Here is a 10,251-nt window from a genome sequence, read left to right as displayed (position 1 = left end):
ATTGTAGGAATTGATCCACCACCATTTGATCTACTATAATTTAGTGAACTACCTGAATTACTCCCCATTGTTGAAATAGCTCCTCTGTTATACACTTCTCTTCCAGTATGTTGGTATCCAACTTTTGGTATTGGCTGTAATTGTCTATATGGAGCTGGTGATGTATCTTCAGTTAGTTTATTAAGTAAGCTCTTCATATCACTTAAGTCTCTCGATTTGACAGGTATAGCTCCTGGGGGACAAACTTCCAAAGGCTCCACAATAACTTTTACTACGCAAGTCATCGTAGATGCTTCAAAGAAAGTATTCGGTGGACAACTGAATTCAGGATTAGTTTCTAAAACTTGTTTACAGTTACCATCTTTATCTAATGAATAACCAGGTATGCAAGTTAAGTTTGGAGGTTTGTAATCCCGTATTAGACATTGGTCATTCTCTTTAGTTGAATCATCAGGACACTTAAAGTTAGCTTGTTCAAAAAATTCTGATGGACAAAAAACTTCACGATCTATAAATACTGGTGGTAATCCATTTGCACAGTCAAACTGAGCATCTGCCAAGATTTTCATAATACACTCCATTCTACCATTTTCTGTTTTAGATATTTCGTAATTACTTGGACATTCCACATTTGGAGGAACAGTTTGAATAAATAGACAGGATTCACCTACTAGATCATATCCTTTTGGGCACAATAACTTTGGAGATACTGGTGGTTCTCCTATTGTAGGAGAAAATTCACCTTTATCATGTATAAATGTTCTCCCATTATGTGAAAGCGAATCTGCTAAGCCTTGGTGACTATGTTGAGACCCACTATTCCATGGTCTTGCAACAGAAATCCCCAAGGAAATGATAAGTAAATAGGTTGAAAACCACAAAGTGATGTACCCATTCGAAAACATGACATAGATAAAGGTACAAAGTTTTAATTCTTAAAATTATTCCTTTAGAATTTAGAAACCGAAATAAAAATCTCAACCAAATAGTAAAACATTCAAAACTATGTGTGACATATACCTATCGATTTTCCGTATTAGATATACAGAAAAAAAAGCTCTAAAAGAGTCCTCGTCAAAGTGTAACTAATTACATGAAACCTCAATTTGGCGCTAAATGTTTATATTAGCTCTCCTTATATTTGGAATCTTTTGTTTTAACTTTTCTAAAGCACGCCTTCTTAAATCCTCCTCAGACTTTGATCTCATACTCACTTTGCTCTCACTTTTCCTCCGTTTAATTAACTCCAAAGCTTTTTGACGTAAGTACTTCTCTTGTTCACTAATCGTATCCTCAGATCTTGTTGTTTCGTAATTGTTTATACTAGAATTTCTTCTATCTGAGAGCAATCTTGATGACACAAGCCCATCTGAATCTAATTTGCATGTTCCATTTAAATTATTCACTGTGTCTGTTTCTTTCTTATTTGATTCGTTTAAGTTCCTTTCTGTATCTTTGAATATGCCATCTTGAGTACTGGAATTCCCTACTTTCTCCTTCACTTTTGAATTAGAGTCAATATCTTCCATACATTGATATAAGTTTAATTCCGAGTAATTGCATTTATCTTCTTTACCAAAAGTTTCACCCATATTTAAACTATTCTTTATAGTTATATCCATCTGCTGACTAGTTATCTCACATGATTCTTCAGAAGAAAGCAATTTTCTTTTTTTAGACATATAATTTGGTAACTTACGACTGTTAATACTATCTGGAGATATTGAACGACTTAATGAACCTTTTCTTTTATTATATGACAGGTTTATAAGTCGTTTTTCACTTCTGATATTTTCATAACTATATGGAGATCTCTCTCTTTCTGAATAGTCATAATATTTATTGGATACTTCCTTATATTCCCTATTCATGTAATAATTCTTATCTCTTGAATATTTGTACTTATTGCTCCTCAAGTATTCTGAGTGGTAGCAGTTTTGTTGGTTATAGTACCAATCTTGATCTTTAGAGTCCTCAATATGTCTATTAGATCTAGTATAAAACTCTTTAGAATAATCAATTCGTCTCTTCTGGTCATGTCTCACTGTATTATTACTAATGTATCTTTTCTCACCTTTATATGATTTTGTACTGCTTCTAGGATTTCCTGATTTACAATCATTAATATTTACTATATTCTCCTCCCTTTTACTATATTCTATTAAAAATTTCCATAGATCTTTAACAAAGTTCTCTGTTTCACCTTTTAAAAAACCCTCAGTATTTTTGATAAATTCTTGTGGAGTTATCTGTCTCTCTTCATCTATAACAGAGATTCTTGTCTTGTAAAGTAGTTGGTTAACACAAAAGTCTATGACTATATCATCTTCATTGCCTAAAATTCGTATAATCTTGTCTCTTATCCATCTATATATAATATCAGTGGGTATCCTTGATATATCTATAGCTTCTTCAAAAATATTCATCGTAGTAAGATTACACAAGTAGTGAAATATAAAAAGTAGTTAATATTTGCACAATTACCAACAAATCCATGTACTTAGATCGTACAGCCCTTTTCAAATAGTTAAAGCTATTCTATCATATCTCTACAAGGTCTAAATCTTGAAAAGTTGTGAACGAGCCCGGTATAGGTTATACTGATTTGCCGGCAACATAAAGTTTAGGCTATAACTCCTCTATCAGCTAAATAGTATTTTTGGGTAGAAAACAAGTAGTGTTTTGTTTCAAATAAGATATTTATTTTAAGATGCCTAAGAATAAGGGTAAAGGTGGTAAGAATAGGAGAAGAGGCAAGAATGATAGTGAAGGAGACAAGCGTGAACTTGTTTTTAAAGAAGAGGGCCAAGAATATGGTCAAGTTCAGAGAATGTTGGGAAATGGTAGATTAGATGCATATTGCTTTGATGGCCAGAAAAGGTTGTGCCATATTCGTGGTAAAATGCGCAAAAAAGTTTGGGTAAATCCTGGAGACATCGTCCTGGTCTCACTACGCGATTTTCAAGATTCCAAAGGTGATATAATTTTAAAGTATACCCCAGACGAAGCAAGAGTATTAAAATCAAAGGGTGAGATACCTGAGACAACTAAAATAAACGAATCTGATATATTTGAGGATGGCTATGATGAAGTCGATATCGACTTTGATGAAACAGAGGGAGTGGATATAGAGGGTATTTAATTAGGTATTAAATTGGATAGTTCAGGTCAATTTAAGCATTTGCAATATTTTTTAAGAAGTGACTTATAGTGTCATCATACTTTTGCTCTTAATAATACTAGATAACCAGTTCTTCTATTTTTCTTAATTTCAAACTGTAGAATTTACTAATATTTGTTCTAAGCACATCCTTATAATTTACACTAGGTGTTTACACTACTGAGTACTTTAATAAGTGAGAATCACAGTATTATTATGTCTTCTTTCATATACCAACTAATTCACTGTCAGCCTAGTTAATTGGAGACTTTGATTTGAAGAGACTCTCAAAACCTTTGTTACTTCGCGCTAAAATTTTAGAAGACTATCCTAGAATTACAAGAAAATAGTTACAATAAGGAAGAAGTTAAGTAATAGTGGAAGTAATGCCTGTTATATCAGTGAGTTGCAGAGTTTTGGCTTCAGTTTTGGGCATTGAAATAACAGAAGAATGTTTTGGAGATCTTTGTTTCCAGTATGGCTTAGAATTCGATGGCTTTGAAACAGATGAAGAGACCAAAGAAACCATGATTAGAGTGGAGATTCCTGCGAATAGACCTGATTTACTGTGTACAGAGGGTCTTTCAACAGCTTTATTATGCTTTTTGGGTAGGGCAAAAGTTCCTATATATACTTATAGCATTGATAAACCACTAACGGAAACTATTATGAAAGTAGGAGTTAATCTTAAAAGTATCCGTCCTTTTATACTATGTGCAATTTTGAGGGATATAAAATTTGATAAGGATAGTTACAGGAGTTTCATCGACTATCAAGAGAAGTTGCATCATAATATTTGTCGCAAAAGAACTCTTGCATCAATAGGAACTCACGATTTGAGTACAGTACAAGGCCCATTTTACTATGATGCAAAAAAACCTGAAGAGATTAACTTTATTCCATTGAATAGTGATGAACAGGTAAATGGATATCAACTTATTCAAATGCTTAAGAAGCATCAACAATTGAAACGTTATTTACCACTTGTTGAGGGCGAAGAATTATATCCTGTTGTGTTGGATTCTAGAGGTATAGTGATGTCCGTTCCTCCATTAATAAATAGTGAACACAGTAAAATAACTGTTGATACTAGAGATATATTTATTGAAGTAACAGCTAAGGATTACTCTAGAGCAACAATTGTTTTGAATCAAATCGTAGCAGCTTTTTCATCATACTGTTCTAATAAGTTTACTGTGGAACCAGTTTTGATTGAATATGAGCATGATCAAAGACCTTTTAAAACTTTTGAGTGTATAGAACTTAAAAATGACAAAACTAAATATGCAATGCAGACTCCCTGCATATCTACTAAAGAATTCGAATGTGACTACAAGAAAGCTTGTGAACTCTTAGGAATTCCAACTATGAGATTTCAAGATGTCACTGAATTGCTATCTAGAATGATGATATCAAGTACTTTACTTAAATCTACATTATTAAAGTGTCAAGTTCCAATAAATAGATCTGATGTACTACATGCTGTAGATATTTATGAAGATATTGGAATTGCCTATGGGTTTAACAAAATTGTTCCAAGGAAACACTCTTTTATCTCGCACAATCATCTAAATCTAATGACAGACCAAATTAAACGTGAACTTTCATTGTTAGGTTTAGCAGAGGCACTAAACTGGGCATTATGTAAATATTCAGATTGTTACGATTCACTAAGACGTGTAGAGGACTTGAGTTTGTCAGATCTAAAATGTGATGAAGATGATTTTTATAGTCCATCATATCCATGTGTAAAAATAAAGGATGCTAAGACAAGTGAATTCGAAATATGCAGATGCACACTTATACAGTCAATACTAAAAACCATCGCTTCACATAAAAGTCACCAACTACCCTTAAAGATTTTCGAAGTTGGTGATGTCGTAACTCTGAACAACACCATTGCAACAGGTGCTAAAAATAGACGCCATGTATGTATCGCCTATTCAAACAATTATGGAAGTGGATTAGAAGAAGTTCATGGATTTCTTGATCAACTCATGTTCCGTTTAGGCCTAGTTGCTAATTATTCTCTTGACGATCCAAATATTATTAACCCAAATATACTTGGGATATATTACCTTGTTGAGATAAATGATCCAACTTTCTTATGTAATAGGTGTGTCAATATTGTTATTCAAAAAGCTGTCCTCAATGCAGATTCCACTTGTTTAGATGAAGTAACCTTCAAAAATCCAAAGATTTGTATTGGAATAATGGGAGTTATTCATCCTAAAGTGCTTTCTAACTTCCATTTGACTTTGCCAACCAGTTTGGCTGAAATTTACATCGAGCCTATAATGAATTGGTGGCCAGAAACAAATTTTTATGATGAGTAATTAGCTACTTTATGTAATAAGTTACAACTCATTCACAAAATTATGTAAACATCTTTTTGATAATTCATGTGGAAAATATAACAAATACACCTATGTATACCGGTTCAATCCTAATTACCACCTTATTATTCAATATCTTCAGTAATTTGCATTATTAAAAAAATTCAATTACTTTTTAAAAGCCTAGCTCACAATTCACTATTCTTATATTTACTTAGTAGTAATGAAAATTTTCCAATGTCCTTCATAATATCTTTTACTGCATTGATGCATATGTAATTATTCCATCTGTCACATATATTAGTCATGACTTCAAGTATTTTCATAAATAAATTGGTAAATCTAAAGTATGAATCATTGAATCTTGCTAGTAATAGTTCCCCATACACATAATTTACCTCTTCTTCAAGACATTTTATTTCATGCTCTGATAACTCTTCACGCCATTTGTATACGCCCGCTAATAATGCATATTCGCGCCAACAGGGTGGAAGTTGATAAAAGCAATATAATTTATATACCTTAATTAATATATAAGTTAATAAAAGTATTGTAAATATCAAGAATAATAAGATTATACTGCACTTAAATGTAGAATTTCTCCTAGTTCTATTATTATGTTTACTATAAATTTCTTTTTTTATAAGAGAATACATTCCAATAAGTATTTGGAGCTTAATATTTCCATTATCCACACTTCAGTATTAATTATACAACAAAAAGGTGCAGAGATAGTAAATTACCACAACAGAATACATTACATTAGGAGTTATTCAACTGCCAAAAAACCCATCTTTATATCTTGCTGCAACTCAAGGAACTCATTCTCAGATATAGGTGATAAGTTTCTTGCTAACCTTTTTGCATTAAATATATGCCATTCAGAACGACAATGAGTTCTAAATGAACTGAGACTGTCTAGCTCAATTCCACACTTAGTACATGCTACATTATTTATTATATCTTTAGACTTATCTATTTTAAGGATCTTCTTAATAAACTTCTGGTTTGGATTATTGTCATATGTAGTCATTGTTCCTATATCAGTATTCAAGAGATCTGAGCTATTATTTATCTCTTCATTTACTTCAACCTCATTACATAGACCTGAATTTCCATCAATATTGTCAATTTCACTTGTTTCTACTTTACATTGACTTTTATCTTTTGTTATTTTCTTGACATTATTATTTAATACCAATAACTTGCCTGGAAGCTTATCGATGGATCTATAGTGATATGGATCACATAGGAAAGTTACTGAAAGTTTATAATTTGATTCATCAATGTTAATGTCAGTTGCATTGAATTCCTCCAATTTCTCAAAAATAAAATTTTTGTTAGAGAAGTCTGATATAAATCTTAATAACATTTTGGCTCTTGCAATCTGGTTAGGAATCCTTTTTTTAAGGATATCAAAAGCCTTTAAAGCCTGTTCTTTAGTACTCTTGTTTAAAGATACAGAAAAGCCAGCTTCTCTGAGCTCAGTTTCTAGCATCTTCACTGTAAGTGGCAAATTATTACTCGGATTTACAGTCATCTCACTGAGTAGGTTGCAAATATCTAAATATTGCTTCTCCATCATATAACTCCTTTCTGCCTCCGAAACCTGTACTTCACCTTTCCTCAAAATTACTCTACATATACTTTCTATATTAACCGTACCAAATACTTTTATTAAGTCATCTGTACTAGCTAGATGACCCTTAGATACATTGGTGAAGATAGAATGAATTTGTAATACTTCATCTAAATCCCATTCAACGCCACTTCGCCAATTTAAGATCTTATTTTTATAACAGGCTACTTCAAACCGCTTACCATGTGTTTTATATCGAACTATTGCAACATTAGTTAAACGAATTTGAGAGCTAGGTTGGAACAGTGACATTTTATTGTTAAGCTTTTTAGGTCTTCAAATATAATATCTAACTTTAAGGCGCTAGTCTGTATTGCTACGGTGTAGCCTTATACTTTCATCTTAATTACTACACATTGGAATTGAAACTGTACATTCCTTCTTACCAAAGCATATCCAATTACTAATCAATCTATGCCCAATACACAAGTCTAAGTATTGACTATTTAATTTTTTAAATATCTTCCTAATTTTTAAGGTATTTACTATATTTGTTACTAAGCCAATCATCAGTCCCAGTGTGATGAGAATATCCAATACCAGAAAAATACTCCTTGATTCCAAATTGAATTGATTATCCCTGACATTAATTGATAATATTATCAAATTTCTAATCCATGTGGCAAGAGAAAATGACAAGAATATTTGACTTATAGCAATATATAAGTAGTTAGCAGAATTATGTCTTGTAGCAAAAAACATCGTTGGAATAATAGAAAAGAAGTATAAGAAATATAGCCCACACCAATAGTTCCCATTTATTATACTAAATGCTACCCCAAGACTTTTTATAGAAGTTCCAATTGTCCCAACTAGTAGTGATCTTTCAGTATAATAAAGTCGCGAGCGAATTTTGATCTCCTTAGTAACAGTAGTAATGGTATCTACAACTGAATCTTTTGTAACTGAGACTATACAAGTTGAATTGATTGCATTCTCAAAGTTCATCTCTCCGCTTTGATTCAGTGGTATATCCTGGGTTGAGGTTGATGTTACACATGTCTCTATGGATGAAGAGGTCTTCATACCATCAAATATCTTCCCCTTAACAATAGTTACTGGGTAATTATTGACATCTTGTATAGATTCCATTTTCTTAAAGAAGTAAATTAGAAAATGTGGATCTATTCATGCAACTAACGCGCAACTTGACCACTCTGGTGCATCTTGAACGTGACTCGACAGAGAGTTTAGCTAAGCGGTACAAACGAGTTATGAGATATCTACACTCTTAATACATATGTATAGCTGTTGCAGCTATATAAGCAATTCAAAGTGATTATGTTTTAAGGTTTTGAATAATTTCCATGAGATCTTCTATATCTGATAACTCATTATGTAAATTAGTTAGTGATTCGGACTTTCTTGTTACTAGACTTCTCAGTTTCTGAACATATAGCTGTGAGTTCTCAGAGTCGTAATCCTTCTTTATTAGTGTCTTCAAGATTATAGACTCCTCTTTCAAGCACTCACATAAAATTCCAAGATGAGATGCATGATTAGATGCCAATTCTTCTTGCTTCTTCATAATGTGATCCTGCAAGTATCTTTGTAACTTTAATTTGTCAGAATTACTAATAGATCTTATATTGACTAGTCCAATACCTGGTATCTTAAATATTGAATTGCCATTTGTATAATTAAATATAGTTTTAATGTTCACTGAAGATTCAAGTTGTGAATTTGAAGATGGAGATACTAGTGCATTTTCAATATTATCAGTAAATGTGCTGTAACGCACCATCGGACTAATACCTGTATCATATTCTTGTATTTCACCATCTACTTCTCTGTATTCATCACACTCTTCTTCACCATAAATTTCCGGACTAGCATTCTCTTGTATTAATTTAGTTCTTTGTTGTGGTATGCTTTTCTTATCAATTCTCGTTGGTGTAAAGTTAGCTACCCTTTCTTTAATCATTGTGTCTCTTTTATATATTGAATTTCTTCTCAATTCCTTAACTCTATGAGCATATCTCAGAGTATTTAAAGTTTGTTCGCAGCATGATAAACAAGGTCCTATATTTGCAATCATAATAGAATGGGCATTTCCAACAAAGACATCTTTTAAAACTTTGGTTAATTCTGATTGTCTGAATGGAACATGGCTACTTTGTTGATCATGTAATGCACGGATACATTCCTTTAAGGCTAATAGAGAACGATTAATTCCAGCACCATCCTGTTGTGTTTGCCTGCTACAATGTACAGTATCAGCTCCTCTTTCACTTCCTGCTAAGTCAACAAATACCATCTTTCCATAAGTCATTGCTTTTGGGGACTGCAATGACCCCTTTGGACTAGTAAGTATTTTGGAGCGTATTTCTATTTGAAGAAGAGCATGAGATCTAGATGACATATCATTCATACTATTTTGTGCTGTTCTCCTATACTCAAGTCCTTTACTTATAATCAACATTAAATCCATACGATCTTGTATAAGCTTTTCGGTCAGATCTTTGACAACCACTTCTCTCTTACTGTTCTCTAGTGCAGTGACCATTTTTTGATTATTTAATAGGTCATAAATTTTGTCACAATATATTTCGAAAAAGGAAACATAGACATTTTTGTCCTCATGTTCACTTTGACTCAGTAATTCAAAAATATTATTAACAGCTAATTCAAATATACCTAGTTCATGCCCTTCAATAGATTGTCCAACCGAATAAGAAGTACTTCCACTACCCATCATTGTATATGTTTTGCCACTACCTGTCTGACCATAAGCAAAACAGGTGCATTTAAAACCTGGAGTAAAAATATTTTCAGTTAATGGGCGAATTGCATCTTCGTATAAAGCCTTATTATCTACTTCTTCACTATAAACATGATCAAATGTATAAGAATGCTTCTCCATATATTTAGTGCAGTCTACTTTTGTTCTTAACTCATGCACAATTATGGTATTTTCTTTGTCCACTGCCTCCACAATATCAGGGTCATTTCTTAATACTTCACTATCAGTTAATGGCCTCTTCCTAACAACGACAGTTATCTTAGTTCTATTACGAATCCTGCTTATATTGCTATTGCTTGAGTAATTATCATTTATTTTCATTTTAGAAGAGTTTGGACGTGATAAACTCATCTTATAAAAGTCAGCACACAAA

General features: G+C 32.4%; 7 protein-coding genes across 7 annotated transcripts; 2 read left to right on the top strand and 5 right to left on the bottom strand.

Annotated features, from left to right (window-relative positions):
* Window positions 1–19: 19 nt before the first annotated feature.
* Window positions 20–905, bottom strand: cand_020680 (uncharacterized protein; the record flags this gene model as incomplete). Its single annotated transcript, XM_067212298.1, has 1 exon — window positions 20–905. A coding segment is annotated over one exon (886 nt), but the record flags the coding sequence as incomplete, so codon positions are not given.
* Window positions 906–1,112: 207 nt separating this feature from the next.
* On the bottom strand, window positions 1,113–2,426 carry cand_020670 (PWI domain-containing protein; the record flags this gene model as incomplete). The annotated part of the gene is made up of 1 exon (XM_067212297.1): window positions 1,113–2,426. The coding sequence occupies one exon, from the start codon at window positions 2,424–2,426 to the stop codon at window positions 1,113–1,115; it is 1,314 nt and encodes a 437-aa protein (XP_067069075.1).
* Window positions 2,427–2,710: 284 nt separating this feature from the next.
* Window positions 2,711–3,142, top strand: cand_020660 (translation initiation factor EIF-1A; the record flags this gene model as incomplete). The annotated part of the gene is made up of 1 exon (XM_067212296.1): window positions 2,711–3,142. One exon carries the CDS (start codon window positions 2,711–2,713, stop codon window positions 3,140–3,142), a length of 432 nt encoding a protein of 143 aa, XP_067069074.1.
* Window positions 3,143–3,546: 404 nt separating this feature from the next.
* cand_020650 (phenylalanyl-tRNA beta subunit family protein) lies at window positions 3,547–5,496 on the top strand (the record flags this gene model as incomplete). Its single annotated transcript, XM_067212295.1, has 1 exon — window positions 3,547–5,496. One exon carries the CDS (start codon window positions 3,547–3,549, stop codon window positions 5,494–5,496), a length of 1,950 nt encoding a protein of 649 aa, XP_067069073.1.
* A 769-nt stretch (window positions 5,497–6,265) lies between these two features.
* Window positions 6,266–7,387, bottom strand: cand_020640 (ribosome maturation protein SBDS; the record flags this gene model as incomplete). Its single annotated transcript, XM_067212294.1, has 1 exon — window positions 6,266–7,387. The coding sequence occupies one exon, from the start codon at window positions 7,385–7,387 to the stop codon at window positions 6,266–6,268; it is 1,122 nt and encodes a 373-aa protein (XP_067069072.1).
* Window positions 7,388–7,477: 90 nt separating this feature from the next.
* On the bottom strand, window positions 7,478–8,227 carry cand_020630 (uncharacterized protein; the record flags this gene model as incomplete). Its single annotated transcript, XM_067212293.1, has 1 exon — window positions 7,478–8,227. The coding sequence occupies one exon, from the start codon at window positions 8,225–8,227 to the stop codon at window positions 7,478–7,480; it is 750 nt and encodes a 249-aa protein (XP_067069071.1).
* A 187-nt stretch (window positions 8,228–8,414) lies between these two features.
* On the bottom strand, window positions 8,415–10,229 carry cand_020620 (kinesin motor domain-containing protein; the record flags this gene model as incomplete). The annotated part of the gene is made up of 1 exon (XM_067212292.1): window positions 8,415–10,229. One exon carries the CDS (start codon window positions 10,227–10,229, stop codon window positions 8,415–8,417), a length of 1,815 nt encoding a protein of 604 aa, XP_067069070.1.
* Between the last annotated feature and the right edge of the window lie 22 nt (window positions 10,230–10,251).

Source organism: Cryptosporidium andersoni (assembly GCF_001865355.1).
Source record: "Cryptosporidium andersoni isolate 30847 chromosome Unknown contig_34, whole genome shotgun sequence".
Classification (NCBI taxonomy): Eukaryota; Apicomplexa; class Conoidasida; order Eucoccidiorida; family Cryptosporidiidae; genus Cryptosporidium; species Cryptosporidium andersoni.
Note: the sequence above shows the minus strand (reverse complement) of the source record. Positions and strands in the feature narration are given on the sequence as shown.